Source organism: Acipenser ruthenus, chromosome 6 (genome assembly GCF_902713425.1).
Source record: "Acipenser ruthenus chromosome 6, fAciRut3.2 maternal haplotype, whole genome shotgun sequence".
Taxonomy (NCBI): Eukaryota; Metazoa; Chordata; class Actinopteri; order Acipenseriformes; family Acipenseridae; genus Acipenser; species Acipenser ruthenus.
The window spans coordinates 19,626,126-19,645,740 of NC_081194.1; the positions used below are offsets into that span (position 1 = coordinate 19,626,126).

A 19,615-nucleotide genomic window follows, 5' to 3' on the forward strand; every position below is an offset into this window, starting at 1 on the left:
TGGTACAAGCCCTGCGCCTTTTTGGTAATGTCCTAATTCGCTCACCGTCCAGATAGTGACGTACACTATAAGGCTTTTTGTACATCCTGACAAAACAAAACATTGTCCTGGTAAACGGCGGATCAAGGAGAGAGAGGTGATGTTGTTGTTTTTAATTAGTTTGATGTAGAACAGTAGTTTAAATATATACTTTTTGTTATCAAACGCGGAGGAAGAAAGAGTGAATTATTAGAATAAGCGCTCACAGTCTCAGTGTATGTTGTACTGGCCCGACAACTAGCTGCCGCAACGCGGTAATTTACTGTTTTATTTCTTATTTTTTATTAATCTATTCCTTCTATGGAATGGTCATTCAGCACTCTTTCTAGGATCGCCTTGTCTTTTTTGTTAAAAGTTTCTGTAATAAATAAACGGCTAACTCCTATTTTTCTGTTCTGAATATATATATATATATATATATATATAATATTAACTTCTAAAATAACCTTTTACATGAATGAATAATAATGATGAAAATATGTCAAGTCTGCATTGTAAAACTTACAAGACGCTAATACACATTTTAATACGTTTTCAATGATGCACTGTCTACAGTAGGAAAAGTATACAGTTCTAAACTTACCTCTAACTTGTATTTGTTCCGTTTGTATGTCAGGATCGGTGCACTTGTCACAGACATTCACAATGCAAATGATAAAATAATATCACTATTTGTGTTTGATGACTATTGATAATAATCTCTGTTTTTATGAAATAATCCTTTATTCCATTTATGTTTCTCTAGATAGATTAAAGAAACAAAACGTGCTCTCACACACACAAGTGAAGATGGTCAATGTTCTTAAAGGAGTTCTTGTTGAATGGTAAGTTAGTGCTACAATAAATGTATCTGTGTTGGATTTAATAATTATCCCCTGAACGGTTTACTGTTGCGTAACATTTTACTGATATGTACTGTTGGTGTTAAAATATAAAGGATAACTTTGTTTGGACTTACCTTGCTAAAAAAATTAAAAAAATCTTAAAAATAATACTACTAGTACTAACATCTACTTATAATGTGAATGCAGTTTGGTATTATTACTACAGTAAATAACAGCCTGTGCATTTCTAGTTTAAGATCGAAAAATAAATCAACACAGAACAAATATAATATTAATTAATCTTTTAAATACATGACATAGTAATAACGGTAAAGTAGATCAATTTTTTTAGAAATTAGCTGTTTTCACTCTGAAAACAATACAGCTTTTTTGTTGCTGATGATTTCTAGGCCCAACCACCAAACAATAACCAAAATACAGTCATTTTAGAACCTGCGAAGATGTATGCTTAAAACAAATTGTAAAATGAGCAACCATATTTTTGCATTATTTTACAGTGATCCCGCCATGAAACAGTTTCTGCTGTACTTGGATGAAACATCAGCTCTGGGAAAGAAGTTTATCATTCAAGACTTGGATGACACACACATCTTCATTTTAGCAGAAGTAGTTCAAATCCTTCAGGAAAGAGTAGGGGAGTTAATGGACCAGAACTCATTCCCTGTCACCCAGAAATAAAGTAACAAGAAAAAAAAAAAAAACACAACTGTATAACAGAGGCCATGGAATTCAAAGAAGAGACTGTTTGAATGTTATGTTGGTGTCTCAATTTATTTAGATGCTGGAGAATATTAGAAATTAATTTGCCCTTTAATTTATTTTCTTGCTTTGACTAATATTATTGATTTATACAGCATAATGATAATTTATTTAAAGTAGTGCTGTACCATATAAATAATGTATTCAAAGCACTGAAATGTATATCACATTACAACATTTTAAATGGTAATTTTAAAGAATGGAGTTATCATTCAAATGTATTTTTAGTGCTGGTGACACCCCTACTTCACCACATCAATCAATTAATTAAATCTCCCCTGCTGTAGTTTTCAAAGCAGCCCACCACCTCCCCTGCCCCCACCCCCACCCCTCTAGGAAAAGGCAGACATTAGGTTGGTCACTTGTGTTGCCTGCTTATTTGTGTTTTTTTAATTTATTTTCTCTTGTTTTCCATATTGGCCAGAGGGCAATGCTGATGTTGGTGCTTTGAAAAATGATTTTGTAATAGTATGATCTGTTGAGTCTGCTTTCTTAGGTGGTGTCTCATTTTGGTTTATGCATGACCCAATAAAAGCAGAATACCAATATTTTATAACTCTAAATGGTAAGAATGGTGTCATTGTGGTGGGGGAAGGGAGCAAAGCAGAGAGATTGTCATCGTTTTGGGGATGATGTATTTCATGACATGTCGTGAACTTATTACATACAATTCATTATCAATATATGTAAATGGAAACTAGATTAAGAACTAAAACCTGTCCCAAAGTATAGGAGAATGTAGTTTGTGGTGATTTCATCATGATAATCTTATTTTGGGTTTAAAGTCATGGCTTAAAGTTTATCACAAGTTTCCTATGCTGAAGATCTTTTTGGCAGCATTTTAAATATTTGCATACAGAAAAAAGCAGTATAAAATCTAAAGATTTCCACCACACTGAAAATGAGGACCTGAGATAATATTCATTATAACATTTTTTTCTATACAGTACCACTACCAATAAATATAATTTATAATAATAATAATAATAATAATAATAATAATAATAATAATAATAATAATAATGAAATTGCCCAAATTCAATGAAATCCCTCTTTTGGGGTGGGTCAGTAGAACATAATGTAATACCATTTGTTGGGGGGGGTCCATACCCATCAGCTGTTGATCATAAATACTTTTTGTACAACATTTTATTTTTAGTGAGGGATTTAAGGTTGGATCCAAAGACCCCACAGTGAAATAATGAAGTGTATATTGACTATGGTCAATTTTAGTCAAATGTTACACCTTGTCACTTTAGTATTTACATAACATACTTATAAAGCATTACACAAAATAATTACCTTGTATCAATTACATAGGATGTTTCTGATTCAGATCCTACTATAGCAACACTACTGCTTACATTAAAACAACAACAATCGACAATATAAAAATACAAATATTTTGGGCGAATCTCGGAAGTGTTAAATAATAATGGTTAAGTAAACGTATGATATAATGTTAAAGATGTTGGAAAATGATAAGCTTTAGGCTAATACTGTCAAATGTAGATCTTATGCTTGAGGCTGCAGTAAGAGATGCGGACAGATAGTGCGGGGGGAGGGGTGGTGACCAAACTAAGTCACGTGACGGTCACGTGACACTGGAGTCAGGCCCAGCAGAGTGGCAGCAACACAGAAGAGGTAAGACAAGAGGTTGATTCTTAAATAAAGGAAAAATATCGAGTTTTGCAAGGACATTTTTTAATTACAAAGAATTTCACAGCAATGTATAATTCATACGTTTAGCCAGACCGGTGCATTTCTCTGATGCTTTGAAAAATGAAATGTATACGGTAACGAGACGTAAAAATAGAAGAGGAGGAGGGTTAATGGACTAACGTGCATAATATATCTATTGTGTATGATTTATTTGTTATTATAGAAACTACATTTTATGCTTTGTTATGTAGTTAATATCTACCTTTAATAAAACTTTATTAACGATGATCATTTTGAATTATTTTTTTATTTTTATTTTTTATAATCGGAGGGGTGTTGTATTTTACAAGTGTGTTTTTGTTGTATAATGTAAATGTGTATGCTACCGAATTAGCTTCCCAACGAGTCTGTACCATCTTATACACATGGATAAGGGTATTTGAGTCTTTTTCTTTGCCAACACATAAACCAACTACCAGTATTTCATAAATTTGACCACAATATGTAAGCAGTTGGTATTCATCTAGAAAATAATAATCTCGCTCTCTCTCTCTGACTATCTGTATGTATGTAGAGTAATTTTAGTAGCCTTGTGCAGAGTTGGGGTCAATTCCATTTTGTCAATTACAATTTCATTTCCCATCCCACATCGCATTTATACATTTCCTATTCTGTTTTACGGCATAGTCTTTACTGAGGTTTATTCCGTAGACTTTATCAGGTTACCTGACAAGTTCACAAAGTTGTATACAGTATTTGTTTGCTCAGTAAAGCCTTTGGGATTAGAAATGGAATTGAAAAAAATGGAATTGACCCCAACTCTGGTCTTGTGTATGTGTGATACAGAGTATGTGAGTAAGTTCATGTAGGACTGTTTGGTTCAGTATGTATTAATTGCTGTTTGGGGTCTTCAGTGCTGCTTTTGTGAAAGTAACATTTTCAGCGTTTTACCGAAAAAGAATTGAGCAAAATAGCAAATTTTATAAAGTCAGTAAGATATATATATATATATATATATATATATATATATATTATATATATATATATATATATATATATATATATATATATATATATATATATATATATAATATGGTATTGTAATTTAGATTTTTAAAGTCTATTTAATTTAACTGTTTATACAAAGACAGTGTTTTAGGAAATCAGTCATGGGCGAAACCCACATTGATTGTGAATACTGCACAGTAGTACACTGTAGGCAACACTTTCACTTCAGTACAGTTCCCTTTACGTTGTAGTCTGCTTCTGATAGTGAGTCATTGCAGTCTCGATATATTTTTACAATATAATTAAATCCAACTTCAATTCTATGTTTTTTTTTAAGGATATCGACATTTTTATTGTAAATAGATTACCTGGAAGTAGGATAAGTTTGACATGCTGTTTTGCAACTTGTGATAACCCCATATACCTGGACATTGGCGACCGCTGTCACTGAATTGGTTTGCAAAATTTCGGCTTCATAAGTGTGGACTCGCAAATAATCTTGTGCTATATCGGTTGAAGCAAAACAGACATTTTAAGCTTATAGGATTGTACTGTTTATTTAGTGGTAGTAATGAACAAACGGAAGCAGATACGTTTGGTTAATGACAATGTGAACAACTGCTGGACGCGGTCCTTTTACACATAGGAGACTGACTATACAAGATAACCTGACTCGGAAGTAAACATTAAGAGGTTTAGTTCATATTCCGAGGAAACAAGTAGAGCGAAAAACGTCTCGGGAACTAAATTGGGGTTACCAGACTCCTGGGAAAATCAGGATTGTCACAGTTTTCAGCCTTAATTTTTTTGTCCCCGTTGGAAACAGTGAAATTGTCAATCGTCCCAGTTTTGCTATTGTATAATTTTTTTATTAGCGTGCTCAGCAAGTTATAGCAGAGTCAGTGGGTTGTGTGTTAGCGCCATTCAAAGATAAAATAAACAATCGTATGGGTTATTTGTTTAATCATTCTGATTACGAGTGTATACCATATGTGTAAATGGTAATAGCTGATCTATTTTAAAATCTGGCTTTTTGTACATTTGACATGTGTTGACTAGATGCCAATGTAAAGAATTGTTATCATCTGCAATAAATTCACCCGATGTTTCATTTTTAAACTATTAATGGGGTATTTTATATACTGTTATTTTTGTAACAGGCTCAGAACTGTTACGGCGTCAGTGAATTGAAGAAAAAAAAAAAACGTTTTTCACTTTGGAAATCTGGTAATCCTAAACATCGACAGTGCTAGAAACTGAAGCGCTAATAAGAAATTTGGTCAGACATAATTCAGTCTTTTCTCAAATGACTTTGTTTAATGCCGACATTAGGAGAACCGTGCAGAATTGTGTAAAGAAATTTATTGGTCCCTTTGCTCACAGATAATAAGTGTTAACAGCAAGCACATTGATATATTGTTTCAAACGAAACGAACCAGACCGAGTCCGTTTGAAACGGACCCAGTGTGAATGCAGCTAAAAGGAATAATTTCCTAATCATTAACACATGATTGCTATATGGAAGCAATCTTCTGTTTTTTTAAAAAAGCAAACAAACGTATTAACATCACTCGAGTCTCAGAATAGCAAAAAAAAAAAAAAAAAAAACCACAGTCTTCTGTAATCTGGCTCAACAAAAGACATTAAAGTTGAATCCGGTATCATCCACGATTGAAATTGATTGCATGCCATTTTCGATCGTCTCAATAATCAACCATGTTATGTTTTCAGCCCGAATTTGATTGCCTTTGCTAACATTTCGCTTGCATGTCTGGGCCCCACCTCCTCCACGCTAGATCCAGCTTCAAGTAGAAGCAGACTTGTCACGTGACCAAGAGCATGCTGGACATTGGGAGGTGAATATCCAATGACAGTGATGCCACGTGACACAGGTAGGCAGTAATAATAAAAAAAACAAACTGAGTAGCAGTTATTTGTAGACACCGGCATCTTCTTTTTTTTTTTCCTAAAATTTAGTCGTCGCTAATGGTTTTTACCCTGGTTTTCTTCCCAATTTGGAATGCCCAATTATTATTTTTATTATGGTTCACCGCTGCAACCCCCCGGCGACTCACGAAATGGAGGCTGTAACACGCGTCCTCCGAAACGTGTTCCTACCAATCCCTCATTTTTCGCACTGCGTATCCACAGCGAAGCCACCAGATGTATAGTGCCGGAGGACAACACAGATCTGGATGGCTCCACTGCAGACCAGCAGACGCCCTATCAGCCACAGCAGTCGCTGGTACGTGGTGAACCGTGGATTGCGGGGCTCAGCCAATTGTGTGCCGCCCGCTAGGAACCCCCGGTCATGGTCAGCAATGACGTAGCCTGGATTCAAACATGCGATCTCCAGGCTATGGGCACATCCTGCACTCCACGCAGAGCGCCTTTACTGGATGCTCCACTCGGGAGACCTCAGACACCCGCTTTATATATATATATATATATATAATACACAAACTACTGAAAACAAGTTCCAGTGTATTCAAAGGTCATTGCCACCAACTATAGTGCACCTTAAATAAGAACATAAGACATTTTACTAATGAGAAGAGCTCATTTGGCCCATCTTGCTCGTTTGGTTGTTAAAAATCTATCTTGCAAAGAAAAAAAAATTGACTAAAGACAACCTCTCTGGCTACCATAATAAACTGTAAGTACTTTGTATTGCTTTCATGCTGAACCTGTAGCCGTCTGCATTGGTGGACTTTTGCATTGTGACTGAAGCTTTATAGGTCCTGTGTTTTCCTCTGCAGGTGAAGCGTCACATTGATCCTGTTAGGGAAACTGATATGCTGGCAATGAAGTCTGTATTCATTCTGGTCTTTCCACCACTCATGCATGCAATTCAAAACACAGGATTTTCACAGCTATCACATTACATGCACATAAAATACGGATTAACACAAAAGCCAAAGAATATGAAAACATCACTAACATTTTTGACACATGGTAGTTTCAGGTTCTAGCGCATTCCTGATTTATGTGTTATCTTTGCTGTGTCTTTTTTTTTATTTATTTTTTTTATAAGTAATTTGCACTGGGATTCACTTACCTAAACTAAAAGAACGGAAGAAACTACAGTAAAAGTAAACTTTGGCAAAGAGATCGTGGTGGCGATCTGAAAGATGTTTCAATAAATTGGTGGCATTTCCTCCTATTCTTTTTCACTTCTTTAAAACACTTTTGACATTTTGCCGTTGCCGTTGTCATCTGGCATCAAGCTTCTCTCTCCGGCATTCACCATGACTGCTGCAGTCATTTAATTTTCCAGAACGCGCAGGGTAGTTGGTCACTTCCGCCAAGCAGAAATGAGTAAGCTTAGTTCATATTGTTTTTAAAGCACACAATTACAGAGTTTTGTTTTAAAAGCTGAAAAAACAAAACAAAGCACTGTATTGAAAAATTGCGATACTTAGATATTTTTAATTTTAACCCGATATTTGGTATCATGATATACCATAGGTATCGATATACCGTGGAACACTAGTAACAAAATAACCTTTAAATTGCAAAACTTAATCATACACGATGTATTCTAATGGATTTGTGTCGGTTGTTTTACAGAAACCTTTGGCTGTTTGGGATTCCCGACCTTGATTGGTGGCAGGCACGGTGATGTAATGACATTGCCGGGAGAAGGGACCTTCTGCAGATGGACTGTTGGTACATGGACTTCCGAAGTGTAACAGATGGGAGATCAAAATTGAGGAGAGTGTAGACCTAATCGGATCCCACTGACCACTCAGACCATTAGATAGTGAAAAAAAAGCTCTCTAATGGCCAAGCGTGAACCAACACTGGGAATTACTATCGGACAGCCGTCATCCACTGTGCTTGTCAAAGATTGATTGAATATACGTTTTTGCTTTGGTGCTGTATTGTGTGCAATTTGAAAGAAGATTTGGAGGTTGCTTGCAGTGCAGTGGGAATAATAGAGCAAATATATGACGAGTAATTGAGGACTTTGTGTAGCTGTCGCGGTGAAATATTGATCATGTCAAATTAAGATTCTCAGTTATCTACAGCAGGCTCAGTTTGCCTCCAAGGAATTCAAGATAAATCACATGTGAGATTGGTGATCTGAAATTCGAATGGCAGGTTATTTACAGAATGCAGTTTTTTAACTGATGCTGTTGGATGTACTGCTAAAGCTATCTGGATCTTTTCTTTGGTCAGTTTCTACATTTCAGGATTGTATGATGATGATTCAGTATAAGGTAATTTATGACTCGTGCAGGGTTCACTCAAAGGCTGTCCTGATGCTTTTAGTGCAGCTTTCTCCTGTTTAATGAACCATGCTACACTTGAGTTTAAAATGCAACAAGGAAAAAAATAACTGACGAGACAAAATCAAACCCGGTGGTTGCTTATTTCCGCCCTGAAATCGTTATACATTACTGGATAACAGAACCGCCATTTTAATTTCCTGGTTAGAGGGAAACAATGTTATAACAATCTAATGTTAAATTAAAAATCAACAACAACAAAAAAAACACACTAGTTAAACCATAACGACTCACTTGTTTTTGTGCCTTTTTCTTTATGCAATTTTGATAATGGTGTTTATCTTCTGTGAGAAACTGTATACCCTAACAAGCAAACCCACTTGCTGAATTAAATATATTTGTTTTTTTTTCCTTTGTATTTTCTTCGAAGGAACAACTTTTGTCTTACAAGATCGTGCAGGCACTTAATTTGGAATTTATAGTCTTCTGAGCTTGGACGTGCAACTGTCAGTTCATATTGAGGCAGTTGTCAGACTTGGTATAATCCTTGGGGAAGCCAATATCTCCTGAATTGGTTTACCTGACGGGGAGGAGTGCGCATGTTGTCTCTTCGGGAAACTGGAACAATCCTTGCCATGCCCATGTAATGAGCATTTCTGACTTTACTATTCAGTGGATAGATTTTCATAGTAATTGTTAGGTTTGTATTTCTAAAGAGCCTAAATAACCACCACCACATCCAATACTAATAATACAAAAACTGAGACCACCTTTCCTGCCTACTTGCAACCGTATTCTACAGCAGGATGTTTGCTGCTGTGGAACATGGTCCTGTCCTTTGCAGCGACTCTAACATCCTATGCCTTTCATGGAAAGGCAGAGTCCCCAAGAGCGAAAAGGAGAAACCAGTATGCAGGAGACGCTACTACGAGGAAGGCTGGCTGGCCACCGGGAACGGCAGAGGGGTTGTTGGAGTGACATTCACTTCCAGTCACTGCAAAAGAGAGCGGTATCCACAACGGATCAATTTCAATTTAAGAGGACACAATAGTGAGGTAAGTGTTTTCAGTTTTCTCTCTCTCAGGTTACATTAACAGCCTTGTTTATGCACAATAGTATCTCAAGTGGCCATGTGTGAACATTGTAAATTAATCTATTCCATAAATTGTGGCATCGATTTGACTTTGCTGCATCACTTTTTCATGATAGTGGAGTCAACTGGTACTGTAAAAATAGTTTGTTGGATGTCTTCTGAGAATTTACATCATTATTTCAATTGATAGTCATGGAAGCACACTAAGGCACTGTGTTTAAACACTAATTTACAATATAGAGGGGTTCCTTGCACGTTTAAATAGTAACATCATACACATTATTTACATTTGTACCTATTCCAGTTGCTCTACAGTATAATTTATGAAAAGCACGAATCTGCTGTGTAATTGGGTAAAAACCCAGCGTGGCCTGCAACATGTTTATAAAAGGTTGACTTTGAATTCCAAACTGCATATTTAATGTGTTCAGCCTTAATAATTGTAATCAAAAACAATGTTTTATCTAGTAAAATATATACTTGCATGCATAAATAAACATACGCTTGTAATCGGAACCCCCCAGTTTAATGGGAGAAAGCTACATGCCTAAAAAGATACTATTTATTGACACACGGTAACATCTTTATTCAAGTTCCACAGATTTACCTGTGCTTGAATTTAGGAAATCGCATCCAAATGTATGGAAGAACGACCTGCACACCGAGAGCGCTTCGTAACGTTAGCTAACATGCTGAGGAGCTTACTCGGTGGGCGTTTCATAATGGCGGAGGTACAATACCAGTGTGGCGACTGTGGTGTAATTTCCCCACATATTGGGCTTTTTGACCAACAGATCTGTAGGCATTCTTTTTCATAAAAAACTTCACTAAAATTTGGTACTTTTGCAGTGTTACATTTTTATCCAAAAGCACATTATAAAGAAAATGATATGTACTATAGGACTTGAATCATATTGGAGAGAAAAACAAACAAACAAACAGTATTACTTCAATTGTAAGACTGCAGAGGAACAGAAAAGGCAGATGCAGGAGCTCATGGAAATGCAGAAGGCTGCAAAACAAAGAAACTAACTGCTAAAGTCATTCACAGATGTATTCAAATAATCACTGAAAAACAATTTATTTGGAAAGTTTTTATTTTTTATTTTATTTGATGTATAAAAATGTTACTGGGTTGAATAATTGTTAAAAAAATTAATTGTTCTGTTTTTGTAAAGTTTATTTTGCTGTACAACAACACTTACATATAATAAACATCTTTTATTATATGCAAGCGTAAACTGCAGTGTAGCCACCTGTAAATAAAACATGCGATATGCAACAATCGCAGTACTGAGGAACAATGCTCTCAACGAAGTTTTCAATCCGTACAGGACTCTCGCATGTGTTTGAATTCACTGCCGCTAAAGCCATGGTGTTGGGTCTCGATGCAATAGAGCCATTAAAAGCAGATTTTCTGCACAATCTTCCATAAATTCATCCAAAAACAACACTAGTGCTGTGTTTTCTGCCATCTTTAAAGTTCTCTCTTCATAACACACTGTTCAATAAGAGCTCACTTATGTTGCGTATCGCCACGGCAGAGCGCTCTGCCTATTGAACGCAGCCATAGACTATAGTAGTGGCTCATCTGGTCATGTATTGGTCGTTCAGGGCTGTAGTTGTGTAGCTTGGGCCCCATAGCTTTTATACTGCAAAGGATATGGGAACCTCCAGCAGTTTTAAACTTAATCAACTGAGATTCAACACGGTCAACTACTAGTCAGAATATACAGTAGGCATGTCCTAACATGTCTTCAATGATTTGATATGCAGATTTTTAAAAACTCAATTTCTTTTTAGCAGTGCAGAGGTACCTCTTTCCCCAGTCTGATACAAATTCTAAATAATTTTAAATAACTTTTGTGATGTCGAATTACTTGGTGCGAGAATGATTAACAGAAGAATCACTTTATTCAACACTGTATTGTTTTTCCCTCTGATTACAGTAAAGACAACAGTTCAAATCCCCATGCTGTATAAAAGTCTCTTTAGTCTGTCTTGCCAACCAAGACAAAGTGGCTTAACCTCATAAGGACGATAACAAACTTGGCTTGCAAGAGAAACTAGTTGAAGTATAGAGCTGTACTTCTCATGTCCTTTTTAAAGTTTTAATTAACACACTGTGTAAAAACATGGTTGATAAGTAATTACTATTGCTGTGGTGTTTTTTTTTTTTTTTTTCACACTGTAGTTTCTGGAGTTTGTCTTCTGTCAACTGCTAAATTTTTGTTGACAACAGCATTATGGATTCTCTAAGCGGAGTCTGCACATTTGCTCTTTACGTAATTGATTAGTCAGCACTCTAAGTAATAGACTAATCAGCCTGATTTAAGTATTTAACATTGACAATTGTAAAGCAAATACAAAAAGCATGCGCGCACAGTATAGTTAAGATAATTAAGTGATCTAATTTGGTCTGAGCTCAGCAGGTCTAAAACTTCTATCTTGCAGGAATGCGAAACATTGTAATTCCAAATATCTGTTTGTATTTATTTATTTATTTGGTGGATACCTTTATCCAAGGGGACTTAAAGGTGCTCCAGGACAGTACAGGGTTGCAATGCAAGATTCATATTTAAATACAGTATAGTTTACAGTAAATATAGTAATAGTACTAGAATACAATATGAACTAGGATGCAATAAGTTAGGATTACAAGAAGTTATATCTACAATGACATAGTAGTGCAAGGATAGTGCATTAGCTGAGGATCCAGTAATGTAGTGCTTAGGTCAGGTATAGCCAGTGCATAGTAGGAGGGATAGAGTAAGAGATCTACAAGTGCAGTCTAAACAGATGGGTCTTGAGGAGGCCGGTAGATGTTGCTAAGAAAGAAACAGCAAGTGCGCGGCAGGGACGAGATGTGTTAAGAGGAGAGGGAGGGGTCAAGAATTAACACCTAGGTTTTTATTATTATTATTTGTTTATTTAGCAGACACCTTTTATCCAAGGCGACTTACAGAGACTATTTAGCAGAAGGAGATGGAGAAAGAGCAATAGTCAAGGGATACTGAGATGGAGGGAGAGGAAGCAGAAGGAAAGTAGAGGAGGTCAGATTTAGAGAGGTTGTTTGAGGTGGTGAGAGTGCGTCCAAGTTGAGGTAGCCGAGAGGCATTCTGAGAAGCGGGAGGAGATGTGGGAGTCAAAGGAGGGAAAGGAGAGGAAGATGTGGGCATCATCAGCATAAAGGTGGTAGGAGAATCCAAAAGTGGAGATGAGAGTACCCAGCAAGCGGGTGTAGAGTGAGTAGAGGAGGGGTCCCAGGACAGATCATTGAGGTACACCTGTAGAGAGGGGACGAGGAGAAGAGAGAGAGCCACGCCAGTGAACCTGGAGAAAGGCTGGAGAGAGAGGAGGAAAACCAGGGAAGAGCAGTTCCTGGGATCCCCAGGTCAGAGAGAGGAGAATAACATGATCGACAGTGTCAAAGGCAGGAAAATTAGAATGGAGGAGAGGGAGACAGCCCGAGGAGAGTTAGTTGCAGAGAGGAGGGTGATTTATGTGCAGTGCGCAGGATGGAATCTGGATTAAAGAGCATCAGGCAGAGTGCTTGATGAGGAAGGATGCAGGCTAGCGATGGACCATTTGCTTGAGAGTTTGAGAGAGACAGGGCAATCGTTCTGGGCAGAGGAAGGGTCAAGAGATGGTTTCTTGAGTGCGTGTGACGCAAGCAGTTTTGAAGGCTGAGGGAAAGGAGTCAGAGAGCAAAGAGGTGTTAATGAGGGAGGAGATAAAAGGAAGAATAGCGGGGGGAATGGATTGGAAGAAGCGAGTAGGAAGCGGATCCAGGTTGCAGGTAGTTGGCCTGGAATCCAGGAGTAAGGAGCTTAAATTTAAATTAGAGGATTGTGAAATGCAATCTTAATTTTTATTTATTTGCTGTACTTCTATGAATTGGGTGCATTTAAGGAGCATGTATTTCTGTAGACACTGCTTGTACAGGTTGGATTATGAATTGATATCCTAAACATAGATGCAAGTACTGTGTTGGAACATTACATTATTTCAAAGGATTTTCTTTAGGCCTATTATACCCCTTTTCCACTAGACGTGGCTAGTGGAAACAAGGCATTAGATTTTTGAGTAGTTCAATTACTTTAAGTATTGAGCACTGTAGGTAATTACATTGTTGAGAGAAAGGACATGTTCATCAAAGCTTTTCCAGTGGATCTTTGTAAGTAAAATGTTGGCTGTGTTAAAGGGATGTACTATAGAACACACAAGTCAGATGTGGAGCAAAGGATTGCAACAGCTTGTGGCTCTCTGCAACACCCTCTGTGCTCCAACATGCCTGGAAGACCAGGTTAAACACATTAGTGTTTGTACTGAACTAAGCTAAAGAAGAGCATGTAAGCATATAGTGCATGCAAATTTTAATTTTAACTGTGGGGAAGTGTAGGATAGCAGAAGATGTTTGGTTTGAAGGGAAAAACAAAACTGGTACTATCCTCAATTCTGTGGGCACTGTCCCGAATGGTTTGGGTTATTGCTGAAAAAAAGACAGTTATGAAAAATGGTTTTCCTACTCCTCACCAAGACGTATTAAATAAAAAAAAAAAAAAAACAACACAGGTCTTGTTCAATGCACTGATACCACTTTTGTGTTAATCCAAGGTGTAAAACTGTAGTTATTGTCATTTGTCTTACCACCACCACCACCACTACTAACTGTTTTAAAATATATTAATTTCAAATATTAATTGTTCATTTTATCACATTGACGTCCTAGTGTCCCAAAAGCACTGAAAATGATCTCTTCCGAGGGTTGTGGTTCATCATCAGATTTGATACTCAGATGATAGTCTGGAGGCATGAACATTTTGGTTTTTAATTTTTTTTTTGCAAGCACAGGCTAGATGTCACTGCAGAAGTGTCATGGTGGGCATGGTAGTGTTTGAATGTAATGTGTTTTAATACTGTAGATTTACAGCCTAGCAAACATACTGTAGTCAACTGTTGAAATTTATACCCATAAATGCAAAATTCATCATTTGCTTGTCAGATCATTTTCAGCCCTGACAGTTTGAAATTATGCTGTTAATGAATTCTGTCAGGTTATGATTGATGCTGTACCTCATTTGCATGATCTTGATGCCTTTTTATGTGATAAGTCTGTACGGTTAGGGTTGGAATTTAGGAAAAAATATTAATAGGCTGTATTCACAAAGCATTAGCGAGCTAAAAAATGCATCTATTGGAACATTAAATCGTTATGAATGTAGCTCATATATTTATCATTTTTGTGGGTATTTATTTATTTATTTTTTTTATCAATGTACTGTATTATTTAATCACATACAATTAAATAAACCTGCGCTCCAGATAAGGTTCTGAGTCGTTGAGTAATTTACTCCCCAGTTTAGACACTGTTAGTAAAATGTATTTTGTGTGAGTAAAATGCAGCATTACCTAGAAGTCATGAGTGTGTTTATATATATATATATATATATATATATATATATATATATATATATATATATATATATATATATATATATAAAAGATTTATGGTGGTCATTTATGGGGTATGCATTAAGTACAGCCTTACATTTTAACTGTAAAGTTACTTTGAGCTACTGTACAAAAACTTGGTCTTACAATAAAAACTTGCCTGTCCTTATTTTCCACCTGAAAAAAATTCAACAATGTCTTTATCACAGCCTTTTAGTCCTGCCTTAATAATATTATAGTCCTGGAAGTTGCTACTCTCTCTGTAGTTAGCTGCTGCATTCCCCGAGTCTCCTCCCACTAGTATTAGTATGTTACAGTTTTTATAGTTTTCTGTAAATCTTCCTTTCTCAGTCTCTTGTGCGCTCCCTTCCAAGACAAATTCTCTAAATTAAAAAATAAGAAAAAAATGTCCAAAAATATTTTTTAAAAACTCTACGATACTGCACAAATGCAAATATGCAAACGATAATATTGTATTCCTTAGTGATCTTCTTGCTATAGTAATATAAAGCATACCAACTCTCTCCGAACACTGAATATTGTGTTTGTTATATAGATTAACCTCCAAAAATTCAGTTGATGGATAAATTGATTCTTTTAAGGATCAAGACTCCAGTCGCTTATTCAACAGTCTACGCATTGCAAGTAAGTGGATTCAATTGTGCGGTTATTTATTTATTTTTGTTTTATTGGAAACCTGAACTTATTGGTGACGTATTACTGGCAATTCCCCATCAGCCTACAATTAGCTGTCCCGGCATTTCTGTGATCCATTCTCTAGCTACAGCATGCAGTTTATTCACAACTGACCATTGAGGTGTCAGGAACCCAAAGAAGTACAAGAAGCTTGATAACATGCAAACTCAAGCTGTGCAGCAAAATTGTTATGCATATTCTTTACGCATTAAATACGTAATTCGTATTTTTTCTTTTCTTTTCTTTTTTTTTTTTTTATAAATTTAGTCGTCGCCAATTATTTTACCCCGGTTTTCACCCCAATTTAGCATGCCCAATTATTATATGTATATTTGGCTCACCGCTCGCAACCCCCCTGCCGACTCGGGAAATGGAGGCTGGAACACGCGTCCTCCGAAACGTGCTCCTGCCAAGCCGTCGTTTTTTGCACTGCAGATCCACAGCAATGCCACCAGACCTATAGTGCTGGAGGACAACACCGATCTGACGGCTCCACTGCAGAGCCACAGGCGCCCTATCGGCCACAGGGGTCGCTACCCGGGCAGCGCTCAGCCAATTGTGCGCTGCCCCCTGGGAACTCCCGGTCACGGTCGGCTGTGACATAGCCTGGATTCGAACCTGCGATCTCCAGGCTATAGGGCACATCCTGCGCTCCGCGCGGAGCGCCTTGACTGGATGCGCCACTCGGGAGCCTGTAATTCGTATTTTTTCAATGCGTAAAACACCCAATGCACAGCTTATCTGGAGTGCTGCTTGTAAGTACTGTAGATGCGTGTAGGCATAGTATCTAGGAGGTGTATTATCAAACCATTTAGAGCAGTGGTGCACAACTAGGGTCATGGAGGGCCGGTGTCCCTCCTGGTTTTTGTTCTAACCATACCCTGAATTAGTTAATTGGACCAATCAAGCTTCTAATAAGGTCCAATAAAGTAATTTAGGGGCAGTTGGAATAAAAACCTGCAGGGACACCAGCCCTCCAGGACTGGAGTTGTGCATCACTGCTTTAGAGTAATATTTATGATATCTCACCTAGCTTTTGTTATCATCTAACGGTGCTTCACATTACATTGGTCTGTGTGTGATTAAATACATAACCTTTACAGTAAAACAAAAAAACAAAATATGGTTCTATCTATCTATCTATCTATCTATCTATCTATCTATCTATCATTAAACCATAGATATGCATGTGTGTGTGTTTACTATTTACTCGTAACTCAGTTATTTGTAATATATTGAAAAACCCAAACCTAATTTGAATACATTTTAATTAATTTGGTCTCATACAGACACACCAATATTACATTCTGATGTATACTGACAGCCCTGGTTAGTATTTTCTAAGCAAAGGAACCCTAAATATGCAAATAACATTTTAACATCACAAAGACTTAACTACAAAGTAATAAAAACAAAACAAACAAACAAAAAAAAACATGTACACACCAAAGTATATATTATAAAGAAATTAGGGCTGTCACTCGATTCAAATTTTTGATCAGTTAATTTACGGGCGTTAGTTGATTTAACAGTAGATTAATCTGTAGATTCATCCGTGCACATTTTTAATAAAGGTAACAATCTTATAGCGGCTGTCCTGCATGTAATACTAAAAAATCAATAGAATCTAAAAAATAAAAATAAAAAAATAAGCCCAATGGGAATTTGGTCTTTTTTAAAAGTAATAGTATTATTTTTATCTTAGTAAATATCTCTCTTTGTATTTGTATTTGTACTGCACTATTGAGGTGTACCTGTACTGGCCCTGTGGGCGCAAAGTGAATAAACAAAATATTTTTTTGTTTACATTATATTATATTCAAAACAAAACCACAGCTTACATTTGTTACAGAATCTATACAATGCACAGATGCCAATACATTGTTATATTAACTCTACTGTTCAGGGATCGGTGCCACAAAGGGAAATAAACACATTTTTTATTATTATTTTTTTTAAAACAAATGATTTGCATAAATGTGTACTGGTACATTTTTTAAATTTATGCAAATCATTCTATACATAATTTATTTACTCTTATGCGTTCTCTGAATTAATATTGAAGAAAAAAAATCCTTTTAAAATCACGTTATAGTATTCATAGGGATGTAAGGGCTAAATAAGCGTTCTGTTTATTATGGATAATTTACTACCTCAATAACTCCATCCACAGTGTAAGGCTCTTGTTACACGAGTCAATGTGCTGGCAACATAAATTGTAGCAACGTGTTGCCTATGACGTCACCGCGGGGGATTTGACCTGTTACACGATACAACTAACAGTTAACTCGCATTCGATACAAATTGCCTTTAATCCAAGCAGTATCCAATCATATTTTCTACGTAACGTGGTTCTGGTTTTCAGGTCATATACTTACAAATACCAAGCATCAGTACAACTATTTAGTATTACTGTCATCTTTAAATAATTGAACAACTAATAATAATAATAATAAAGTAGTAATGTTTACAGAATAAAAGCAAATAAACCAAATATGTAAAACTCAATTTAACATACAGTACTACACGTAGATAAAAATGAACGATAATTCTTAATTTCTTTTAAATGCTGTAAAATACCTACTGTTATATGCTGTTCCCATGCCGTTAACGCCTAGAATCCCACTGAGTTCAGAGAGTTTTGCCTCTCGTTTTCCTCTTCTAAAATATTGTTCATCCCTCGGATCCCAGAGGAATTTGTGCTCTAAACAGTTCAAACCTTCATTACAAAAAGCAGCATATATATATATATATATATATATATATATATATATATATATATCAGTCATAATAAAAAAACGTCCTTTTATGGTTATATTATCACAGTGCTGCGGAGTAACGGTTTAAAAAAAGGTAACAAAATAACATAATATGGACATCGGTTTAGCAGCGTTACAGTAGCTACATTTTTATTCCCCTATTATTATTATTATTATTATTGTTGTTATTGTTATTATTATTATTATTATTATTTTTATTATTATTATTATTATTGCTGTCTTTTATACAAAGGTATTTTAAATATTAAGAAGGTGCAGTTCGGGCGTAGTTAACGATAGTTGGACAAAGATTTTAAGTAGTTTTAAAAACTTGCTAAAAGTAACTCTCCCAGTATTGGGTGTTATCAAAATAGTCCACCATCAAAAAAACGATGTGTTGCCCAACCTTCATAAAACTCTATGAGAAGTATTTCTTTCTCCTGAGTCCAGGTAATTGCGGCTTTCGTTTCCATTTCAAGTGTTGTTTTCACTGTAGCAGACAGAATCACGTGACACACACCAGTGCTCTGATTGGATATTGCCTGGAACCTGTTGCTTGGAGTAGGATTGCTGTCCACTCAAGCAATCGAGTTGCCACGCAGTTGCCAGAACGTTGACAGTACGTTGTCAGGGCTGTTACACGGGGCAATCCTCACGGGATTTGGTTGCAGGCGATAAAAGTTGCTAGTAAATTGACTCGTGTAACAAGGGCTTAAGAAAAGAGACATGTCACACACAAAGTTCCAGTTTCAAAACCAGAGGTTGCTTTATTGTAATCGCACAAGAGTGAGGTTACAGAGCTGGAGAAAACTTCAAAATTCCCTAACGCAGCAGAGTTCACACAACTTTTGTGTACATGCATACAAAACAACATCAGTACACACCCCACAAACTGTTTGTGCCTTTTATCACATCAACCTTCAAAAACTGTTCGTCTCAGTACTTTCCCATTATCTACTAGCCTCTATCCCCCACTTCTTACAGTCTGTTCTCTCTTGAGACATCTGTTTTTAACTGTTAAGCTTAACTATATTTTGTTAGTAATTATAGATTGTTAATTCAAACCAT

General features: G+C 36.3%; 2 protein-coding genes across 5 annotated transcripts in view; both read left to right on the forward strand.

Moving 5' to 3' along the window:
• On the forward strand, positions 1-1,590 carry gtf2h5 (general transcription factor IIH, polypeptide 5). Of its 3 annotated transcripts, none has more exons than XM_034017963.3 (3): positions 1-136; positions 789-863; positions 1,382-1,590. In XM_034017963.3, exons 2-3 carry the CDS (start codon positions 829-831, stop codon positions 1,560-1,562), a joined length of 216 nt encoding a protein of 71 aa, XP_033873854.1. In that variant the 5' UTR covers positions 1-136; positions 789-828; the 3' UTR covers positions 1,563-1,590. The 3 variants fall into 3 exon arrangements, with proteins under 3 accessions (XP_033873854.1, XP_033873853.1, XP_058881173.1); XM_034017962.3 differs by having other exon boundaries at positions 19-136; positions 785-863; XM_059025190.1 differs by lacking the exon at positions 1-136 and adding an exon at positions 153-293 and having other exon boundaries at positions 785-863.
• Positions 1,591-2,326: 736 nt separating this feature from the next.
• Positions 2,327-19,615, forward strand: part of LOC117410975 (tubby-related protein 4-like) — a 47,156-nt gene continuing 29,867 nt past the window's right edge. The window contains exons 1-3 of one of the 2 annotated variants that reach the window (XM_059025187.1): positions 2,327-3,287; positions 7,884-8,536; positions 8,976-9,600. In XM_059025187.1, the coding sequence (XP_058881170.1) occupies positions 9,352-9,600 (249 nt within the window). In that variant the 5' untranslated portion in view covers positions 2,327-3,287; positions 7,884-8,536; positions 8,976-9,351. Of the gene's footprint in view, positions 3,288-5,991; positions 6,206-7,883; positions 9,601-19,615 lie in introns of those variants that run through there. The other variant, XM_034017959.3, reaches the window with a different exon arrangement.

What these genes read in the sequence shown, in the direction of transcription:
- gtf2h5 (XM_034017963.3), top strand. Translation starts at nt 829, where the DNA reads ATGGTCAATGTTCTTAAAGGAGTTCTTGTTGAATG. An exon ending in AAAGGAGTTCTTGTTGAATG is followed by an intron (nt 864 to 1,381) that starts GTAAGTTAGTGC and finishes ATTATTTTACAG; the next exon opens with TGATCCCGCCATGAAACAGT.